Source organism: Indicator indicator, chromosome 6 (genome assembly GCF_027791375.1).
Source record: "Indicator indicator isolate 239-I01 chromosome 6, UM_Iind_1.1, whole genome shotgun sequence".
NCBI classification, from domain to species: domain Eukaryota; kingdom Metazoa; phylum Chordata; class Aves; order Piciformes; family Indicatoridae; genus Indicator; species Indicator indicator.
This window is the reverse complement of record NC_072015.1, coordinates 17,184,716-17,208,658: the sequence shown is the minus strand read 5'-3', so window position 1 is coordinate 17,208,658 and position 23,943 is coordinate 17,184,716. Positions and strand designations below refer to the sequence as shown.

Below are 23,943 nucleotides of genomic sequence, written 5' to 3'. Positions count from 1 at the left end.
ATATTAAATTTTAAGATAAAGAGTTGTCTGTAGTAAAGGTCTGGACCATCACTAAGCACTTTGAATCCTTTCCAGTTTCATGCTTATTATTTGAGAAGCAATAACAAATAGTACATTTAGGGCAGAAATATCAGGTCCAAAGACTGCATTTCTATTGCTATTAAAAGTATATTAAAAAAATCATCAGTATAAGACTTGATGCATGAATAAAATGAGCGATGAATAAACAACAAACAAAATTCTGACCACTTTTACTAACTGGAAAAGAAAAAAGGCTGACTTTTCATAAGAATTTTTTACAATCCTCTTATTGGCATTTGAAATAAAGCTTTTGAAAAAAACACCGTAAAACTTCGTAATTATTTATTAATTAATCTTTTGAAAAAAAACCAAACAGATTAGGGGTTCAATTTTTTTAAAATTGTTGACAATCTATATTACAGATGCATGGAAGTTGCACAATTTGTATGAAACATATGTAGTTTTCTATAAAACGGTAGACTGTCACACACAGTCTGCAAGTTTCCTTCTTTCTTCGAATTGTTTGTCTACGGCAAGTGAAAGAGCCTGAAGAAACGTTGTCATTGTAACACTGGGAGACTGAAAGGAAGAGAATATTGTTAGACACTCTACAGCAATAGGCATGAATAATATTTTACATACAAGTCAATTTTCAAAATGCTATAAAACATAAATCTGCAGCTTTATATTAAACCAACTGATGTTGTAAAGTCAAAGTCAAGATATGCAAAATCCTGAGTCAATCATTATTACTGAGGATTTGCTTAAAGAAAAAAGGTTTTTAACAAAATGTTAATCATAAAGTGTCAGAAGGTTTTCTTTAAGGAAGAAATTATGAAAGAATTAATATTAATGTTCTGCGACAACATTTAATTAAAACTAAAATGCTGCTGGAGAGGTCAATCCCACCCATCTTTTTCAATTACAGTTCTAAATTATAGGCAGCACAAAATTGTTTCAGTCTGCAAAGATGCAGAAACAGTGCAATTTAGATTAAAAGGGGGGGGTTAGGCCAAGTGTCCAAATATCTTCTCACCTGTTTTAAGATCAAACCTACCTGAATATAAAGTGCGTGTGCTAAGAAAGGAAGTTTCCTCAGGACCCGGCCACTAAGACCTTCACTTCTTCTACAGTTAAACAGAGACAAGTGCTGTTTAAATACTAATACACATTCTTCAAAGAAGACATTTCATTTTTCTGTGTTTCTCGCATAAGCTGCTCTAAAGAAACCTCAAATAGCAATTCAGTAGGTGACTTGCAGCTCTTTTAGCACTTCAGCCTACAGTACAGAAAATGCAAGCCAGGGTACAGAAATACCAGTCACATTTGCCTGCCAAAGCTTACCTAATGCCCTTCACTGTGCACAGAGGGTATTGAAGGAATACTAAACTGAAAAGGCAGACATGACCTCCCATCCACAGTTGAAAGAACTTGAAAAACTTGAAGGCTGGACCTCATGTTTACTGTTATCTCCTTTTCTTGCAGCCATTATATACAGTTTACTTTATCTCACCTACTAGATACATATTTCTGTCTTCTTCAAGCACCACTCTGTGTATGTAGAACCAAAATGCCTATGCCTGGAAAAACTGACTTGCTTTTACTCCACTCCTCATTGGTTAAGACTGTATATTTCAGGAACAGAAGGAAAACACACTTTACTGACTTCATGAATGTTATTGTGCTTTGTTCCACAGGGACCAGTACTTCAGAAAAAAAATTGCTTGATAATGTGAATGTAATTTGTATTGTTTCAAGAATTACTATGCTGCCATGAAACACCATTTGATCTACTAGCATACTCAGCAAATTGTAACAAACTCAATTTATACTTCACTCCTTTCTCCTTTGCTCCTTACCACTTATATCTCAATGATAAAAACTGACTTAATAGGTTGCAAGCCATTCCAAGACACTTTCTAAGCAGGAACTAGGGTCAATGCTATTTCCACTAAACTGCACTACAATTCACAATATCCACTGAAACCTAAAGTATCTCACTAATCCAACTGGCAATTTGTCAAGAGGAGTTTAAAGGGCAGAGAAGAAACAAGAAACAATATTAAGCCAAGCCAGATCTGAGTCTAAAAAAATGTTGGCAAATCCTGATTGCTTCCACTTTTTGTCCCCTGAAAGGTTTTGCACTCACCCTAGCAGAAAAAAAATGAGGTGTTTTCAGATCTCTGTTATGAAATTCAATTACTTCCAGACATCATTGCATATATAAATAAAATGTAGAATTTCAGAATCTTACCTAGAGATTTCTTTTAGCACAAGGCTTAACCGTGACACATTATTTTCTACGAAGCCTATCATCTCCAGCTCTCTGAGGGTCAAGAGCTGCTGTCGAGGATATATTATTTGACACTAGAAAGAAGAGTTATACATTGTGCTATGAAAAACTTAAATACATTCAAAATTGAATTCTATAGTAAGAATGGAAACAGGGAAAACAAAATGAAATGTGTGTAATTTTGTTATTTATGACATGTGATTAAGACATCAGATTTATTAAAATACGACACTTTACAGCCTTGCTTTCAATATGTTACCTTCATCAGTTCTTCCAAGCAAGAAAGATATATTCTAAATATTGCTGCAGTAGATGGAGGTCCAATGTATTGCTTTATGTCAGCCCTGTCTACAAAGGCCATGTCAATTTTCTCCGTAATATTTGAAGTGGTCAGGATAACTACATTGGGATACCTTCAAGATAAAAGCAGATTTTTATGTCACATGTACAAGAATTACCTCCTTTCATGACTGCCATATTGAATCCTTCCTTCTTAGGACTCAATCCATTTCATGCAATAAGCTGTCACACTACTTATTAGCCAGCAATTACATTAAATTAAGTTCTTGGCCAATTATCACCAATGCATGAAATGCATATAGTTTCTTTTTTTCAGCTGTTTCTCAAGTGTCCATAGTTTCTCCAAGCCTATTTCAGAAGTGATAGATATTAACTATCTAGAGCCTACTGGCATAGCTTCTGCCACAACAAAAATATTGAAAAGATTGATAAATCTGAACCTTTAATCTATGTGGTTTCCACTTCAGTTCAGTAGAAAGTACATAGCTTAACTGGCAATGTGAAACATTCTAACTTCAGAGGATATTAGAGTGAGCTTAAAAGAGAAGTAATATCTTGCTCTAAGAACTAGTGCAAGAACATTCTAAACCATAGCTATTTCTTAAACCTGAAGCCCATGAACTCTTAGGTATGAATTAGCACTTAACTTTAAATGGCTGCAAGGCAGGGCCAAATACTAGGGCACCTTTCTTTCTGGGAGCAGAGCCAAGCATGGCCAAAAAGGGAAGGGAAGTGGCAGGAGTAAAACAAGAGATGGTATCTTGTACTAAATCCAGCAAGCAAAGTGGATCAAGCATCATCAGTGGTTGCTTCTAAGCCATATGCTGTGTAATCCTGCTTTAGATTGCCACACAGAAGATGTAAATAATTCTTCATTGATCTTATTTTTGTCTTCCCAAAGGGGATATCATGACTATCTCTCCTGTTTCTCTCCCTAGGTTTAAAGAAAGTATAGTATCTTCGATTTGGTCACTCACTCTGTTATATGCAAAATATTTTGTTGGATTACACCTATTTCTTGTCACAATTAGCAGGAATTTGTGCATTAACAAATTCAGTTTAGTATTCAAAGTATTTAATTTCAAGAATTAAGATTCAGCATGAACCCTGAATTTGTCAATCACTTTTTACTGTTACAATAATACAAGTTTACCTTTTAATCTGATCTATTTGTGTCAGCACCGCATTCACTACACGAATAGCATCTGAAGGCTCTGTGCCTGCTTTGAAGGCACTGCGGGCTGCTGTGAGGCTTTCTACCTACAAAAACCCATGAAACAAACAAAAAAAATCAAACTAACCAACTAAAACAACAACAAAAAAAAATATAGCATATCTGGAATGCAAATACCCTAAAAATACACCTTTACATCCTGGTGTACAATATCTAAAGCTTCATGTTCAAAATATTTTGTCAAGTATAAATCTACTGTGAGAGAGAAAACAATGCCAAGGAAACAAAGTGTAGTCAGTAAAATTATTGTTTAGACAGCAGAACTCTCTGTGTGTGCATGCAAGTCTAAAGAAAATCTATACAATAAACTGAACCATAACAATTCCTTTTAGAGAGTTATAATATACATTTAGAGCACAATTAACACAAATTGTTAATTTCTTAATATCGTTAATTGTCTGGGCTATTTAAAGTTTAAACAATCATAGCATTTTTTGGATTGGAAAAGACCTTTAAAATCACTGAGTTCATCTATTAATACTCCACCTATAAACACACAGGAATTTCCACCAAGCAATATTTTGCTTCATTTATCAGCTGGAATTGGCCTACTAAATCATACTGTGTTCCTCCCATATCTCTCAAATCTGCAGTAGTCAAAATTCACACTTCTGCAAACAGTTGTAACTTATAAAAACCACACAAATATGCTTTTATTGTTCTTTATGAATGAGTATTATCATAGTTCCCTCTTATCAATTTACTTTCTGCTAACTTTTATGTACATCAGTGCAATTAGAATCATACCTCATCAATCACTACAAATACAAGGGCATCTTTGTCATCAATTAACTCTTGAATCTTCTGGAACATCTTGGTTACAAGCTTGCCACTCTAGAATGACACCATATACATATGTTTAACTATTGTGTTATCACACAACTTTACAAGCCTTAATGTATTAAAATATGAAAATGCTTGTGTTTTTAAATAATTTTCTAATATAGCTTCTATTTAAGCATTCTCAAATACATTAATTATTCTGAGTAATCTTTGGTGCACACAGATATTTTATGAAGCAGTTCAAGAGCGTAATTTCTAAAACACAGTCTGCTTAACTAGCTACATCAATACATACCTCAGAAAACCATTTAGAGAAAAGGCTGTGGCTGTTTATCTCAATTAATTGCCCATATCTATACCTAAAATAGAGGGAAAAAAAAGAAGTATCAATCTATTGTAAGTAAAAGTCAATCATATCATTAACTTACCATAAATCTCATTCCTTCCATTTCAGTCTTGGAATTCCATGAATTAGTAGTTTAAATTACTTACTTTTGAAAACATACTATGTGTTTTGATTGTCATTTCTAGAAAGGAGTCTCACTAGATTTATTTATACTATATTTCTATCAGTTTCTTCATTAGATCAGATGCCATTTACATGGAGTTTAAGTAATAGTCAATATGCTAAAGGCCTCATTTTGTTCAGTATAGCTAGAACACATATAAAAGCATGAAGCTTATTTACTTAGCTCTGCATGGATATTCTTATGACAAAGTATCTCAACCATACATTATATAGTCCCTGTTTATCATAAATTCAGCTTGGGATAGAGTCAAGTCACTCCAATAATTACACATAATTTATGTAACACCTAGTATATATATAAATATCCATAAAAGATGTAAAAGTATATAAATAAAAGGTATAAGTATATATATAAAAAGCTAAGTTGCTATGAAGTTTAAGGCTAACTCTTATTGCTTGTCTGATATACAGACTGACCTCTGCAGACTGTTGCATTCCAGGGAGGTGGTTGAGGCCCCATCCCTGGAGGTGTTTAAAGGCCAGGCTGGATGAGGCTCTGGCCAGCCTGATCTAGTGTGAGGTGTCCCTGCCCATGGCAGCGGGGTTGGAACTAGATGATCCTTGTGGTCCCTTCCAACCCTGACTGATTCTATGATTCAGACAATCCAAGCACAAAATAAATTGGTTACAAAATCACTACCTATTAGAAACAGGCTTTCTTGAAGATGAAGATGCAAATAGGCTGGATACTATGACCTTTAGTCCTTTAATATTAATTGATGTACAATGTGATCACACACAAATGACTGTACACCCGCTGAAATTTGTTTTACATACTTCAGCACAAATGATTACTCATTTTAAAAGGCATTAAAATATCCTAACCAGTCTCTCTGTCAGATCAATTTTATTGCTAGCCAGGTGCACTATAAAACAAATATGAACATTACCACTCGGCACAAATTACTTTGAAACAAACATTAAACATCTTTGAGCTACTGAAAGTGAAACTAAAGTGAAACATTTCCAAAAATGATCACCTGTACGACAGTCGAATTGTCAGCTTCTGAGCCAATGCTTTACAGAGAGAGGTTTTACCAGTTCCAGGAGGGCCTGGTTTGAAAATAAATCCATACAATACACAGAATATGCATCAGATTGTTAATGACATGAAATAGCTTTAAAAATACATTTATAGAATGTATCTTAGAATACAAACATAGAAGACAACGATTATGAACACCAAGGTATTTTGAAGGCTCTTTACTCCACTACAGTGCTAGAGCTGAACTTTGAATTTAAATAATTTTCACTGAAATAGTTTATTTGCAGACACCATAAAGTGTCTCACTCTAGCAGGGCTTATGCTTATTAGCATTCTTAAAAGTTAATACTATGATTAAACTTTTATCTTCCTGAAACAGTATTCTCTAGTGCAAAACAGAAACACATCAAGCCCAGATTGGTCGTGCTCTGGCACAATCTGCATCTGGTCTGAAGCCACCCAGACCTTCTCCAAACAGACAAGCAGTTGAAGTAAAAACAAGCAGTTGATGTGTGGATGTTAAACAGTCATCAGTCAGATGATGGTACTTTCATTCAACAGCAGTACTGCCATTAGAGCATACAGGTGTTTTGCACTGCAACTGTTGTGGACTTCCACAGTATTAACTTCTTTGTGATCATAATAATGAGCTCATTTATTAAACATATATCAGCTACATTATTAAGTCTAAAATAGTTTTCCAAACAAAACCATCCTGCAGCTTCTAAACTGATAAAAATGTCATAATAAATATAATCAATACTCATAACAAACATCTCCACTATGACCTTTTATTTTTGAGTAAGTCTTGATGACAAAATTGTAATTTATCAGTAACAAGCTACGTTTTGCAAGAAAACAGATTCTGTTGACGTCAATCTCCTTTATGACATAACCACAGTAAGCTAGGACTGACTGAAAGATTAATAAGTAAATTAGTGAGAGTACTGCCTTCATACATGGCAACAGAACACACAGAGTTAATAGTGCAACACACTCATTTGATTTTCCAGTTTCCTCAAAAGTATGTATTTATATTTTAGGGCTTTTTAAATGGTTTTGCATTCCTATAAAGCCACAACTAACATGTTTTTTAATACTGCAATAGAACTGTAACTAATGTTTGACTCCTAATGTCCTCAGTACATGAATTATATTTGCATTCTATAAAAAAAAAAGCAATCATCACTTAAGAAAATTGAAAATCAAAGCAAACACTGTCACTACATTATACATTTTAGAATTTAAATTAATGCAAAACATAGTACATGTGAACATTTGTTTGATTCTGACAGTCTAAATTTGTATCACAGGAAGAATACTTCTCTGCTGCTTTTGTATCAAATTTCACTACACAGAAGCACAACACAAGCTTTTCCAGAAGAAAAGTATAAACAGACAGCAACTGAATCTACTTGTTTTAAAACAGATAATTTTTACCATGCAGTAAAACAACTCTGTTCCATGATATCAGGTTGCTGTCAACTTTTTTGTCAGAAAACAGTAATGTGGTCGTCACATAATCAAGCAACTAGTTGAGAAGAACAAGAGACACACAAATTAGAGGTATACCAGCAAATACAATTACAAATAGAAACAAATCTCTTACACCTATTGTGTAATCTTAATTAAAATAAAAACATATAAAAAATATGTCTTCTAGGCATAGGCAAATTTTGTTACTGTAAATGGCAGAAATTAACTTCCTTCCTGCCTCAAATAAAAGAATAGCAGTTAGTAGGCACACATGGCGTTCCAGAACTTTTACATGAATAATTGAAATGCATTTCTATCAGCTACTGCAAGGAATTTTTAGTTTGGTCATCCTCCCAAATATGAGAAGTTGCATGTACTTCCCTGAATGATGCTACTTCGTTTCAGAACTTTTTACAATTAGGAAGTAGAGTACTCTTTCAATAAAATTAATATGAACCTCATGTACAAATCTATAATGATTTCCACCTGTAACAGCTAGCACCATGTTATTTTCTGTTGCTGTTATGAGTAATGTGATTTTGATCCATTTGCATTAATGGGACAACACAATAGTATTCCTGCAGTATCTCATGTGCAAGATGGGAGCAATTATGCAACAGCATAAAAACCAAATTCCATCCAGCATGTTTTTCAGTATTATGCTGACACTGTCCTATTTTGCAAATTTGCAAATTACATTTTAGAGTCTGTAAAACACAACTGTACCCAGCCAGTTCCATGGGTTAAAGCATGAACATTCGTTACACTTTTGCAGAAGTGAAGTAGTTCTAGTTTTGGTCATTAAAAGCTGTTCTTTTTTGTACCAACATGCACATACAGTTGACAAAGATCAACTTGTTGTTATTTACTAAGTCTTTTGCTAGAGTCTTGTCATTTCATAGATGACTTGGAAAGTATTTCAATAAATCAGACAAACATTGATGTGTTAATTGATGTTTACCTTATAAACGAAGACATACAATTACCAGAATGTTTTGCTTTGCTATAGGTGGTAATAAAGACTTACATGAGAATACTGTATTTATGGTATTACAAACAAGCTAATGCAATAGCTCCTCACATCTAAAAACTTCAGGTAGAAGTATATTTTTTAACAAGTATAATAAACATCTTAATGACTGCGGTCATAAAAGCAACAGAATTTAGACGCCTGTGGGTTTTATATCACAATTACTAAATTTGAGATTACACTATGACAGTTCTACAAGCTCTAGCAGTTATTGTTACAACCTTTGACGAATGCAATCTTAAAATTAGATAAAGAAATTGTTTTGTTTCATCAAACAGCCCTATTGAACTGTTTTGTTTCTTCCAAATGTCCTACCAGCACTCAAATGAGAGTGCACTCATTCTAGTCAAATCATACTAATACAAATGTACATTTGTATGAACACTAACAGTGCAGGCTGATATTACTGCTAAACCAATTAATTGTCCAGCTGCTACCAGAAACATGGAGTTAAACTCCCATTCCCTTCTGCCTCACCTGTACCCATCACTTCTGTTAGCTATGGTCACAGTGACCAATTAATGGGACAAAATCAGGTTGATATTAGCCGATCACACAACAAGCTGAACACTGAGTGATTTAGTTTTCACATTTTACTGAGAAAAGTAAACAAGAGTACCAGTAGAAGGGAAGCACTGCAAGTACAGATAATAGCAACACACTTCTCTTTTAGCAATAGAAATCCACTAAAATCACTTATTAAAAAAATCTACACACTGTAGACACAACAGGTATTTTAAGAGTTCACAACAGGTATTTTAAGAGCTCAAAACAGTAGAGCATTGATTTCAAAAAATGCTAGATACATTTTTTCTGTCTCTGAAGTTGTTCTTTTTTTTTCCCCACTAATTTTCTTCTCCCCTTTTAGAAAAACATGTAATAAAGGAGCCTTAGAACAAGGTGCAGTATTTTAACAGTGAATTTCTGCTCTATTTTATAGAGCATTCATTGTTGTCTTCACGCAGGCTGATGAATACGCCTGAGGCAAAACTGAAAATCTGGGAAGTTTTAAGTTGCCACCAAAACAACACCTCCACCTCTTTTGTAAGTAGAAAATTAAATAAGAAAAAAGCAGAGATTTTATAAATAAATATGAAACACATCAATGAAATAACTAGAGCACAGTAGAGAAACCATAATTGTTAGCATGTTAGTCTTTTGTTTCTTGATGATAACAGAATACAGCTGGAGAAAGACCACCCTTGTGACACAGAAACGTAGGCCTCAGACAAGGAGGTGATGAATTGTGGAAGGAAGGTGATAAATTGTGAAGTAAGCAGTATCCTTGAAGGTGAGAAAGAACAGAAAGTTTTCTAAACTATCAATGCCTTTATTAACAAGTCCATACCTCTGAGCATGCAAGAACCTCAGGGTCATGATGAAGACATTGGAAGGGGATAAAGAGAGGGGCTATCTTCTGAAACCCTCTCCCCAAAATTCACAGAGGATGGGAGTGTGCATGCAGAAGAGACATTTGTATATATTAGCAAGAGCTCCAAAAGACTAATGAATATGCTAATGATTTCTCAGAAAAGCAATAAATACATATTGATGTGTTCTATAGCGTTGTAACGAAACCATCTTCAGTATGCGTGAACGTAGTGAAATTATTTGCTCGTGCATCCGGCACCGTGAATAAATGATTGCCTTTTTGCCCCCTGAAATTTTCAAACTGGTCTAAGAGTTGAATCAGATATTTTCAGTAACAGTTTCACCTCCAATTGCTGTGCAATAAGCCAATACATACGAAGAAATTCTTTATAATTTGTGGCATGAGCATTGCTGAACCCAGTTTCAGCTGACTTCACAATAGTACATATTGCTGTAAGTCTGATATATGACGTTCAATCCCAAAACATCAGCTCTGCCTTCTTTTGTCAAGTGTACATCAGAGAAGTAATTAACTATCAAAAATTTTTATAAAGAGATCTTAACCTGGATATAAAGCTTTCCAAAATGGCTAAGACTACATACCACCTATCAAAATATAGAAGTATAATAAGCAGGCATTGGAACTCTTTCTTCAGACAGTAATTTCCAATTAAGCTCTCCAGTGGATAAGCAAACTTTAAACAGGCTGCATCTCAAGTCTTAGATCTCCTCAAGCAATTTTGTTATTAATTTTCAACTTACGTGTGATTTTACTTCAGTGTCATATATAAGACTTTCCCAAAGGCCATGGAATTCAGCTGCAACAAAAGCAATATATTAATACCTGGTTAGGACAAATCATTCAGGGAATTTGTAAACTACAATTACAGCACAAAGCAGTTTTCAAATCATTCTGAGCAATCAAGGATGAAGAACGTATTTACATGAACAATTAAAATATATAGAAAAAAACATTTTTCTCAAAATGTAAACACTAGTTTTTAACAGACAAATTAAGCGGTTTCACAACTTTTGCCTTCTTCAATAATTGCAAGGAGAAATCCATCTTCTTAATTTATTGACATGAAAGGGAAAATAGCCTTCTTTCTACTCTCAACAGGGGATAGATCTACATTTCCCTAAGTCGGGGTGGGAGAAGGGTTCTAAGCCTCATTTTATCATGCCCTTTTTTTTTTTGAGGATGAAAAAAACCCACATAGCTGAATAATGAATGAAAAAATAAAGTTGTGATTTGGGTATCAATCATTTTCAGCAGTTACTTTCAAGCTTTCAGCAAAGAAAAGCAAAATAGACATTATAAATAATTATAAACCAAAATAATATTGGCATAATGTCAGAGTTGAATTATTCCCTAAGAGAAATGTAATGGAGAGTTTGGCTTTTCACAACATGGAAAGAGCAAAAAAAAAGTCTCAGAACCACTGTCTCTTTGAGTTAAGCTCACATCTATACTTCCTTCTTCCAGGTGAAGAATCCAACTTCTCCAAGCACAAGACTGCAACAGCCAGGCCACACCCTATTGCAGAGCAAAGCCTTATTCTTCTTTTCAGAAGACACTCTGAGGACTCTAAATCTGTTTAGCTTGTTTGTTTGTTCCAAATACAAGAGCAGTCTTAGGGGCTGGAAGCCAACTTTGGTCTCTGGAAAAATTAATGTTTAAACTGATGAGTTTCTTGTGGGTCTCCAAATAAAAATTTGAAACACATCTTGCAGGGTCAAATTTTTCCATGCTTCTGATTATGACTATACATTTTATTCCCTAAGACCAGTTACTTCCACCCATCCACAAGTATTATAGAAATAAATGACATGTTGGGGAATCATCTGTAGCAGTTCAATCAAAATCATAAAGACAGTTCAAATATATTGGTTCCATTGACAAAGGACAAACTTTAACAATATATAAAATAATACCTTTAATAGGCAACCCTATAAACAGTTTTAGCCTTGCCAAGATTTTCTTTCATTGTAATTGCTCTAGACCTTCCAGAAATATCACATGGGTACCTGCTGGTAGCACCCAGTGGTTAGCTGCAATGATATCCTCATTCTCTTCTTCCAGGTTTTCAGAGTTTGGTCCTTCTTCATTTAGATGAAAAATATGCAGAGAAAGATTGCTTTTGCTCAAGTCAATAGGCTAGAATAGACATAAAAGATTCTTAACACCTAGTGTATCTTCTTCAAAGTTAATTATAACATTAAAAAGTTAATTTTCAGCTGGCATTCAGCTATGAAGCCTACTACTTCTGTTTCAGACCTTACTAACAGGAGTAGGCCCAAGAACCTAACCACCTATTCCTGGTCATACCAGTCAGCCTAATATGAGATATGAGATACTACATTGTGCTATAGACCTTGCCCTGCACACATCCTTAGGCTATCACTAGTTTACTTACAACTAGTTCATATGCATGTGAACAGAGCTGTGCATTCCTGACTCTGAATACCTGTCTGTCTTTCAGTTTCAGGTCTGTATCCACAATCGACACGGACTGCACATTGCTGTTAAGGAAACCATCATCAAACTCTGTCCACTTGTAATCACCAAACACAATGTTATGTCTGTTCAACAGCTTTAAGACACTCATCCTGATATCTTCTGTCTTGGCCGCACTAAAAAGAAAGAAACAGCATTATTTATGGCATGGATATTTATAACAAAGTATGAACTAATGCCAGAGTGCTTAACTTCATACACTGAATCTACATGGAAACAACTTCTATCTCACACAAAAGGTTGGAGATACAGTTTGACAGGAACACTCAATCTCACATTTATCAAGTAAACATGAAATTTGTCTCTCCATATACTGCCTAGACAATGGTACAGACTAGAGACTACCCGGATGAAGAGCAGCTTTACAGAAAAGGATTTAAGGGTACTGGTGGACAAGTTGGCAATGCAGTGTGCCCCAGATACAAATAAAGTCAATCTTATTTTAGGGTGTGCTAGCAAGATTGCAAACATTACAGGAAGCAATTCTTTCCATCTATTAGCTGTTCATGGTATTACATCTATAGCAGTGCTTGCAGTTTGGGGATCTGCTGTAGAAGAGATAACGATGTACTGGAGCAAGTATAGAATATGGCCATGAACTTGATTATGAAACTAGATTGCATGATGCACATGGAGAATCTGAGATAAATGGATTTGTTCAACCTTAGGATGAGACACTTGTGAAACATGGCGAAGGCAGAGCACTTTTGTAGGTGCACAGCACATAGATAAAACGCAACAGACCCAAGTTGCAGAAAACAGAAGTTCTGATCAGACACCTGCTTGATTTCTGATGGATTTCCACATGTATTTGAACATTTTCACACACGTTTGGGAGGGCTTGCTTTAAATCCCCAGCAGCTTTGTCCATCCTTCTTGCTCCTAGGGGAAAAGGGATACCAAGGAGAAGCAGGCTTTCAGCGACAAAGATGATTAGGGGACTGACTGGAGCATCTCTCTTACAAGGAGAGGCTAAGAGACCTGGCGCTCTTTAGCCTAAAGAAGACTGAGAGGGTGTCTTATAAACACTGATCAATATCTGAACAGTGGAGGTCATGAGGATGGGGCTGGGCTCTTTTCAGTGGCGTCCAGTGACAGGACAAAGGGCAATGGGGACAAACTAGAACACAGAATGTCTCACTTTAACTTAAGGCAAGCCTTTCCTGTGAGGGTGCCTGACCCAGGCTGCCCAGAGAGTTTGCAGTCTCCTTCTCTGGAGAAATTCCAAACCTGCCTGGGTGTGATCTTGGGCAACCTGGTCTGGGTGACCCTGTTTTTGCAGAGGGGTTGGACTTGATGATCTCCAGGCGTATCTTCCAAACCCCACGATTCTGTGATTTTTTGGCTGTCATACTGCAACGGCACAATCAGTCCTTCCTGGTACGGAAGAGGCCGTGCCCAATCCGCGCTCCCCACGGCCCACGGAGGGGACCGGCACTTCCCTCTCCCTCCCTCGGGAGATGTCAGCGCCAGCCTCAGGACACCCCGCGAGCAAACCCGCGCGCCCTGGCGGCCCGCTCCACCCTCCGCGGACCTCCACTGTCGGGGGACAGGACCTCACCTCGCGCCAGACTCAGCCTGGAGAACGCCGGTCCGTGATCGCGGGGCGCAGGTCCGCCTAGGGAGAGGAAGGACCGGGTAGCTCCTCTGTCTCCTCAGCACCCTGGACTGCTCCGGGGGCTGCGCCTCTGCTACATAAAGAGTGGAAGACTCTGTTACGACTCGGAGAGAACCTGAGTCACCGAGACACCGCTACCGCCTTTTTTGTAAAACGCGGGCTAGCGAGCAGAGGCCCGGCCCTTCCCCCTTGACCTGGATCTTCCTTCGCAGCAGACGGAAGGAGTCCTTCCGCCCCGAGCGCTTCCGGCGAGAGTAGTGAGGGGAGAGCGCAGTTCTGATATGGGGAAGAAACACAAGAAACACAAAGCAGAGAAGGCAGAATGGCGCTCGGCCTCCGCTACTGCGTATGGCGGTAAGAAACGGGGCGGTAAAGAGCACCTGGGGAGGCGTCTCATCTGCTCGCTTCCCTCTCTGGCTGTCGGCAAGACCTGGCATCCCTTTGTGGGCTGGGTCACAGCGGAGTACCGTGATGACAGCGTCAAAGCTGTCTGAAAAGCGTAAGCTGCCGGGGGCGGGCCAGTGCCCTGGGGCCGGGTTGCTGGTACGGTCCAGTTGTGTGGCGGGGACGAAAGGAAGGGACATGCTGCGGGAAGTGGAAGAAGTGAGGCGGGCGATGGCTTGCAGGAGCCTGCCACAACCGCGCGAAGATAACTCGGGGGGGGACGGGGAACAGGAAACGCAGGGCGAGCTCTGGGGCGCTGATGTGTGTTTTGGGGCTAAACATCTTCGTGCTTCATGCGGCTGCTAGTGATTGATTCCAATTCCTGCACTCTTGAGTGATGCTTAGTATCATAGGATCATCGATTGCATTGGGTTGGAAGGGACCTTTAAAGGTCATCTAGTCTAACCCCGCCCTCTGCAGTGAACAGGGACATCTTTAACTAGATCAGGTTGCTTAGAGCGCCATCAGGACTGACCCTGAATGTCTCCACCAACTCCCTGGGCAACCTCTTCCAGAGTTCCACCACCCTCATAATAAAGAACCTCTTCCTTCGTCAAATGTAAATCTACCCTCCTCTAGTTTGAAACTATTGTCCCTTGCCCTGTTGATACACCCTTGTAAACAGTCCCTCCCCAGTTTTTTTGTAAGCCCTTGTCAAGTACTGGAATGCTGCTATAAGGCCTCCCTGGAGCCTTCTCTTCTCCAGGCTGAACAGCCCCAAGTCTCTCAGCCTGTCTGTGTAGGACAAGCGCACCAGCCCTCTCCTCATTTTTGTGGCTTTCCTCTGGACTTGTCCATTTTCTTGTGTTGATGCCCCATAGCAGCAGCAGACCCCCAGTTTCACCTTGCTCTGAAAACAATCGTATTATGTTTCCAGGGAAAGGCAAGGAGTTAGATCTTTGTGTACTATAGGTTGGTGGAAAATAACTTTGGTAAAATAAGTATGAAAGGAAAGAAAAAAAAATCTCTTTTGATCTCTACTGTTAAAATGAGAGCATATGCGGTTGACAATTTTAATCCTGGCTTCTCTCTTTCTCATGCAATAAAATGCTGGTTTGCTCTTTGCGTATAAGTATTTAATATAGTAGATTTCTGACAACTTGCTATTATAAAATTGGCTATGTGCGGTTTTTTGCCTTAAACGATTTTTTTCCCACTTTTTTAACATGGGAGGCAAAATTGCTGTAAGCTACTTGACCAATTTCTGTGAAGGAAGACAAGTTACTATAAAAATGACATAATCAGTCATTTTTAGTTCAGATGCTTTACAGTCAAGTACATTTTCAAAGAAGAATTTTTAATATGGCTTTTCCATACATGTTTTAGAACCAGAGCAAAAAATCTTTCAAGGACTAATTTAGTGTCTTTGCCATAAAATTTGGCTACAGAAGGAAACCCTCTAAGACTCCAGTTTAAGTTTTAAAAGATAGGCATTTTATTTCAACGTTGCACAACTTTTGAATGCAAGGAGACTCCTGTCTCAGATCTTGAACATTGACAGACTAGCCACTTTCTATTTCTTAAATACATGCATGTAGATTAGATTTCCTGGAATAGTCATGCATTTTCATATAATTTCTTGGAACTAATCACCATATTGACATACCTATTGCACATGTGATGCATCTCTGTGGTGGTCTCCGAGGAGTCTCTGGTGGTCTTTGGAGACTCTAACTTCATGTGCTTCGGTTGAACTTTAGTACTGAGTTTGTGCAGATTGCTGGAATTTCATAATTGTTTTTTCAGCCTCGAGGGTGGCTGATTTGGCCTAGTTCATTTTCTTACCGAAAAAGCAAGGTTCCTCCCTACCTAATGTGTGTGATGAGAACATATGTCTTCTCCTTGGAAACTCTGCTTACACAGATACTGTTAGTTAGCAAGTCTTCATTTCCACTGAGTTGAAAATTTGTCAGCAGACGATAAAGGAGATGAATAGCTCAAATTGACAGTAAATGTAACTGTTTTGGGAAACTATCCATTTTGGCTCATTGGTTGGACTTGATGGTCTTAAAGGTCTTTTCCAACCTAAATAGTTCTGTGATGTAAAATGTGCTGAATAACTGTTTCTTAACTTGGATTTTTTTAGGCTTATCTGTTCTTTTTCTATCCAAATGTATTGCATGTATTTTCAAAGTGCAGCAAATTCTTGTAAACAGTATTTCTAGAAAAAGCATCAGTAATTGCTGTATGCTGTTGCCTCCATGTGCATTTATGAACTGTTATACTTTTTTAAATTTAGATTATGTGGATAAGCCTTTGGAAAAACCATTAAAGCTGGTGCTTAAAGTTGGAGGGAGTGAAGTGACTGAACTTTCTGGATCAGGGCATGATTCTAGTTACTATGATGATAGATCAGATCATGAGCGAGAACGACATAAAGAGAAAAAGAAAAAAAAGAAAAAAAAGTCTGAGAAGGAAAAAGAAAAACATCTAGATGATGAGGAAAGAAGAAAGAGAAAGGTAAGCTGTGATTTTTTATATTTCAGACATAGCAGTCTTCTTCATGTTTACTTATCAGAGCTAAAGGCTGGTGCAGAGTACCAGAACCTCTTTTTTAAAAAAATCACTGTTGCAAGAAGCTTATTGTTTTGGAGACAGCACTTCACAAATGTAGATAACCCGTGTATGTATGTTGGTGTATTTCTCCCATTTGAAAGGGATATCCTTGTGATGATTTTTTGAACAAAGTAAAAGCTTGTTTCTTGTAATTGCTTGTTTTTCTTACCATTTTTTGTTGTTGGGAGTTTTTTTGTGTGTTTTATTTTTGTCTGTTGATATGAGTACTGTTGTTTTAGTTGGATGTTTTGTATTTCAGCCAGGTCAGAAACCTAATTTTCTGCCTTCGAGGAGGTTAATTTTTTCAAATAAATCTGGATTGCATTTCTCTTCATGAGATATACCAAGTTACAGACCGTTGAAATGGATGAATTTACTCAAAACACGTTTCTGAAATGTCATCTATTGAGTATTGTGGTGAATAGTCTTGTCACCGCTTATTCAGAACAACCTGCATGCTGGGCTTTGTGGTTTTCTTAGTGGCAAATGGTGCGGTCACATATTGACAATACAGTAACCTGTACTGTTTAATTTGAATAATATTTATTTTGTGTACTAATGATTCTCTGACCTTTGATTTGTTTTTAATTCTCTTCTGTCATGTAATTTTACTATTCTCGTATGACAGGTTTTTTTGGTACTGTATATATATGTATGACTAACATCTGTCGGTTTTAATTGATTTATTCATTAGGCTTGTATTACTTAAAAGTCTTGTAGGATCATTCAGAAGCCCTTGAATATAGGGCAGATAGTGGATTTTTTTTTTTTGTGCAAACATTTTCAAATATTTCCAGTTAGGAGTGTGGCTGGAACTTGGAAATATAGCAAAACAACTGCTTTAATACAAGATCTTGAAACATCAAATGGAATTCTTTGGTTTGCCTTTGTTAAATTGTGGGAGAGTTTTGTTAGGGTGTTGGCTTTTTTCCCAGAACTTAATTATTAGTGCATGCAGAAGAAGCTAATGGATAGATATATAACAAACTTGTAGTCTAAACAAGGTTAATGAAAGTACGCTTTTATGTGCTGACATGAATGATTGCAGTTACAGGAATGAGTCAGGCATGCCTTTGCTTTGAAGCTCAAGAAAAGATCATTAACTGCCACCACTGTTAGACAGAATTCCTTATGGTCTTTTAATAGGCTTCCTAAATTATCGCATAGTTTATTCATTTCTGTTCAATACACCAGACAACAAAAACCTGATGATCAACACAGAGCAATAGACTGATCCTTACTGAACAGTAATTTAACTTCCTTTAATGGTGTAGCTTATTATGCAATTTCATGTATCATTAGCTTAAGATTTTAACAGTATCTAATTATAGAACAATAATATATTAACTACAGAGAAGCAAAAGGTGAACAGTATTAGTTTTAATCAGAGAAAAAAATGAAAAAGTGACAGGGAAATGTATGCACTATTGTTTAAATAATTTTATGGCTCATGTATAGATTGAATACTCCAAATAATAAATCACTGTGTTTTGGTATATGGGGTTGCACACTCCCAAGGATGTTATTTTGAAATCTGTCCTCTTATTGCTGTGCTAGGAAGAGAAAAAGAGGAAAAGGGAGAAAGAACAGTGTGACACTGAAGGAGAAACTGATGACTTTGATCCTGGGAAAAAAGTGGAGGTTGAGCCCCCTCCAGATCGTCCTGTCAGAGCATGCAGAACTCAGCCAGGTGAGCACTGTGAAAATTAAATTTTGTTGAGTGTTTTTTAAAGCATGGAGTACAAAGCTTTCCTCAGATGTGCCAAAATGTAAAATTTCTGTGAGAACTTGATGAACTCTAGAGACCATTTTTCTAATGTTAAGAACTTACTGCAATCTAAAAGGTCAATGTTACTCTCGGTGCCACTGGGTTTTAGTAGGTTTGTTTTCATATGACTGAATTTTATAAGTTCATCTGTCTCTGGCTCCTGTTACTTGGCAGAATAAAGCAAGTATAAAAGTTTTATTGTTTGTAGTGTTCTTGTAATTCCTTCTCCTCAGGATTTACAGAACAATGGTCAGAATGTCTGGAAATAAGTTTCGCTCTGTTCAAGGGAAAAAATATTGTGCAGACTGCTTAACGGTTAATACAATCTTTTACTATGACTTATACAGAATTTTAATTTTAGTATCTCTATTTCCATCATGAATATGGAAGGAAATTTTGATAGGGTGTCTCTAAAAGACCACAGCCCCCCAGTTATCATTTACCAATCATCTTTAATTCTCATCACCAGCCAATATACTTATGATTTATGTATGGTAACTTCTGCACATTTAATCCCTTCTGATTTCATCATACTCTGTCTTCCTGTAGCTATTGCTTAGTAGTTATAACTCTCATGTTATCCAGTGGAAACATCTGCATAATGTGAATTTTCAAGCATATCATGATCTCAGTATTCATGTGCCTGGAAATGGAACTTGGTAGCAAAAACTTGGCATCTTAGGTATATTTTGAGTCTTCTCTTTGAAACACTGCCCGTTGACTGGTCTAGTAATTTACTGAGGAATATTGTAATTATGCACACTAAACTGAGGAATAGCATCCATCCAATGTCAAGGTGACCTAGCAGGGATACCTGAATTTTTCTGGTCAAAATTTTGTCTCTGGGTGGCTTAGAGCCTTGAAAACATGACAAGCTAAAATGGTATCTATATTGACAAGGCTTCTGTTTTCATCTGCTTGGAAAATATCATTCAAAAGCATATAAATTATCTGTCTTACTTGTTTTGGTTAAGAAGGGAAATTTGTTCCTATCTTAACTTCTATTTCCCCATGTTGGGCACCAGATGGACTGTCATGGTTTTCAACTGTGCTGGCAACTGATCAACATGCAGCTGTTCACTCACTGCTACCTCTGCTTTAAAATCGATACAAGCTGTACTTGTAGTTAAGATTTTCTCTGTGGTATTTGTATTTTTAAATAAATACATCAATCTGTATTCTGTTTCATTGCCCTTACCTATGTTTCTGTCTCCAACCACAGCTGAAAACGAGAGCACACCGATCCAGCAATTGCTAGAGCACTTTCTTCGCCAGCTTCAAAGGTATTAAGTGTATAAAGTATCTACAGCTGTGCCTACAGTGTCTAATGCCTATTTATATTTGTTATTTTACAACTTCTTATCCTGGTTTTCTGCTTAAAATAGTGCCTAAAGACTGGATCTACTATGTTTGATAACCTTTATGACTATGTTAGACCTGGTGGTTTTTAAAGAGTAGTTGAGGAAAATTATTTCCAACTAAATTTGAAGAAAATTTTCATAGAATCAATTTGGTTGGAAAGACCTGCAACATCAAGTCCAACTCTCAATCCAACACCAGCATGGCCATTAAACCATGTCCCAGAGTGCTATGTCTACACTTGTATTGGTTTTAACTGGTTGTCCCCACTAGAAGGGACAGGTGGACCTCCTCCCCACCCTCCAGAGTGGCGCAGTGAAAGCCAGGAGGGCAAACAGTTATTTAACACCATGCTGATACTATGATCACTGCAGAAGGAGCAGACTGGCTGGGGCCAAAAGGGGTTATGGGATTTGGAGTGTATTCTATAGCTTTTAAAGTTTCCTGTTCCAGGTATTTGTGGCTTTTTCTCTGCTTCCAGGCAGAGGTGCAGCATTTTTTGGTGCTTTGGTTCATGGGTGTGTGTGGTTCGCGTTTTGTCTGTTCCCTTGTTGCTACATACACTGGTATTTTTGTTTTCTGTCATCTGATACCCCTGTAATAGTAAATCTTCCTTATCTCAATTTCTCAGCTCTGCCTCTTGGGTCCTTTTCCTCCTTACACACCCAGAGAGGAGGGTAGAGGGAAAGCCATTCATTGTGAGCAGACTGCCAGGACTTAGCTGCTAGCTGAGTTATAACCCAGACATCCCATTTTTGGCATCCTGACGTAAGGCTCAAGCTTGAGTTTTAAGTTCAGATAACAAGAGAATTCAGTTTTGCTAGAGTAAATTTGTTCACCTTATATTTGATTTAGTATGTTTCCCTGCATGTTAAGGTGTTCAATGCATTTGCTTTCCTGGTTATGCTACATGAGATTTTACTCATTTTTTGCCTTTGTACTTCCTATGGTGTCCTCTGGTGCTATTTGTCACCTCAGGGAAAACATGGCTTAAAGCTGTGGTGCTACTGTGATGTTTACTGACATGTCAGGCATGTTATGATTTGATTGTTCCACTGGTCATTTTGTTAAGATGGTATTCATATGTGGTGTCATCAGTTATCAGTAATCTCACCCAACTGATGTATGGAACAGAAAAGAACACTTTTTCATCTTTTGAGGGTTTTGAATATCCTTGGTACACCACCACCGGCTTCTATTGCATGTCTCCTATGTGTGTGCCTTGTCTTGACCATAGTAACACAAATCTTTCCTAAGAATACCATCTTGAGATCTGCTCTGGGACTGGATGATTATGAGTGGCAGGGTATGTGGGAGAGTATGAGCAAGTGCCTAGGATGGTGGTCATTTCTGGTGTTTTGGAATTTCACCCCTGAGGAAGTGCAAAATCCTGACAAATGGTAAAATGTTTGGAAAAAGTATGTTGTGAGCCTGGAAATGCCCAAGAGATACAAATCACTGTGATGTGGTAGGGCCTGGTCCATGCCTAATAAGCCATTCTCATTGTTCAGCATACTCAAGGGGAAGACGAGGTCTTTGGGCCTACAGACAAACCAACAGGCATGGCAGCTGCACCAGAAAGCAAATCTCTGCCAGTATCAGTGAAAAGAAGTACAGAGGAAAATGGCTCGTCCTGTAAAGGATGAGGATGCATATCCCAGAATACAGTCTTATTGTGAGCCCTCTCTACCAAGTGACTTGGAGGAAGCACGATTTTCAATGGGTTCCTGAGCAGCGAGAGACCTTTGAACAAATCAAACAGGAGATCGTGCACGCAGTAGTCCTCAGGCCAGTTTGGACAGGACAAGATGTTCCAAGTGTGCTCTACACTACAGCGGGGAAGAATGGTCACACATGGAGCCTTTGACAGAAAACATCCAGGGAGATGCAAGGTCGATCTCTAGGATTCTGGAATCAAAGCTACAAAGAAGCTGACGCCAAGTACACTCCGACAGAAAAAGAGATGCTGGTAGCACATGAAGAAGTTTGAACTGCCTTTGAGGTGATCGACACTGAAACATCTCTTCCTGGCATTCTGACTGTCAGTGCAGGGCTGGATGTTCAAAAGAAGGGTCTCCTCTACCCATCATGCAACTCATGCCACATGAAGTAAGTCGATCACACTTATAATGCATCGTGATGATATAGGAAGCACTAACTACCCCTATCCTAGAAGTCATCACAAACTGGCCTGAAGGCAGAGATTTTGGAATACTACCAGAGAAAACAGAGGTGACACATTCAGAGGAGGCCCCACCATACAATAAATTGCTAGGTAATGAAAAATCATATGCCCTGTTCACGGATGTGGCATTGTGTGAAAACACATCTAGCACAAGCCACTTGGCTAATTAACACTGGAGGATCTACCAGTCAAGCTGTCCGTGCCCAGTCCAAACAGCTATATGCTGTAGAAGGATATAGAGTTCCCATGGTGCGCACAAAGAATATCTTAGAGAAAAAGGTCTGGGTTAGTCCTGCTTCAGACAAAGGCAAACCTATCCACAGGATTGCTTTTGCCCAGGGGCCTGGGTGTGCCTGGTGGGTGATGCAAGGGGATGGAGAAGTCTGTTGTGTATCACGAGGTGATCTCATTTTGAATGAAAGTAGACAGTGAATGATGTATGTTGTATTGCTGCTGATCATGATGTAGATGGTATAGAGAAAGGAGTGGATTGTTTATTGGTTTTAGCTGGTGGGCCCACTAGAAGGATCCAGGGACAGGGGAAGCTACCCCCCTCCCCACCCACTTCAGTGGCACAATGAAAGCCAGGAGGGCAACTGGATATTCAACACCATGCTGACATCTTGCACACTGCAAAAGGAGAAGGCTGGCTAGGACCGAAAGAAGTTATGGCCATAGCTTGTAGAGTTTCCTGTTCTGGTATTTGTAGTTTTTTCTCCAGTTCCAGGTTGGGGTGCAGCCTGTTTGGTGTTTTGGTTCATGGATGTGTGGTTTGCATTTTGTCTGTTCCCCTACTGCTACATACACGAGTATTTTTGTTTACTTTTGTGTTATCTGATACCCCTGCAATAGTAAATCTTCCTTATCTCAACTTCCCAGCTCTGTCTCTTGGGTCCTTTTCCTCCTTCCCCATCAGGAGGCGAGTGGGAAGGAAAACCTGTTCATTGTGAGCAGACTGCCAGGGCTCAGCTGCCAGCTGAGTTAAAACCAAGACAACGTGTTTTTTTGAATGCCTGCAGGGATGTTGACTCCACCACGTACCTAGACAGCCTATTCCAATGCCTGAGCACTCTTTCAGTAAATAAACTTTTCCTAATATCCCATCTAAATCACCCCTGGTGCAACTTGAGGCCTTTTCCTCTTGTTCTATCACTTGATCTGAGGGAGAAGAGACCAACTCCTACCTCACTAGAGCCTCTTTTCAGGCAGTTGTAAAGAGCAGTAAGGTCACCCCTCAGCCTTCTCTTCTCTTTCTTGTTTTCCAAGATGGTAACCCTATACACCATGTTTAATCATTTTGTGAGTTTGGTTTTGTTTGGGTTTTCTTTACATAGCAATAAGGTGGTTTTGGAACTAATTTGAAAATATTAAATACTAGTTATGTTTAGAGGACCTCATGAACAAGAAGAATTAGGAGTTTCTCAGTGAAAAAAAAGACACAATTGGAGTGTAAATAGAGACATGGAAAGCATA

General features: G+C 38.0%; 2 protein-coding genes across 6 annotated transcripts in view; one reads left to right on the top strand and one right to left on the bottom strand.

Moving 5' to 3' along the window:
- Window positions 1-504: 504 nt before the first annotated feature.
- On the bottom strand, window positions 505-13,411 carry TRIP13 (thyroid hormone receptor interactor 13). Its single transcript, XM_054381826.1, has 13 exons — window positions 13,320-13,411; window positions 12,491-12,656; window positions 12,051-12,180; window positions 10,785-10,840; window positions 7,586-7,676; window positions 6,141-6,213; window positions 4,927-4,990; window positions 4,596-4,682; window positions 3,768-3,874; window positions 2,574-2,727; window positions 2,276-2,388; window positions 1,079-1,148; window positions 505-600 (listed from the first exon to the last, which is right to left on the bottom strand). The coding sequence occupies exons 1-13, from the start codon at window positions 13,409-13,411 to the stop codon at window positions 505-507; spliced, it is 1,299 nt and encodes a 432-aa protein (XP_054237801.1).
- A 1,012-nt stretch (window positions 13,412-14,423) lies between these two features.
- The window catches only part of BRD9 (bromodomain containing 9), a 35,834-nt gene continuing 26,314 nt past the window's right edge, over window positions 14,424-23,943 (top strand). For 3 of the 5 annotated variants that reach the window (XM_054382041.1, XM_054382040.1, XM_054382037.1), the window contains exons 1-4: window positions 14,424-14,512; window positions 16,842-17,062; window positions 18,716-18,848; window positions 20,149-20,209. In XM_054382041.1, the coding sequence (XP_054238016.1) occupies window positions 14,440-14,512; window positions 16,842-17,062; window positions 18,716-18,848; window positions 20,149-20,209 (488 nt within the window). In that variant the 5' untranslated portion in view covers window positions 14,424-14,439. Of the gene's footprint in view, window positions 14,513-16,841; window positions 17,063-18,715; window positions 18,858-20,148; window positions 20,210-23,943 lie in introns of all 5 variants that reach the window. The other 2 variants (XM_054382042.1, XM_054382039.1) reach the window with 1 other exon arrangement.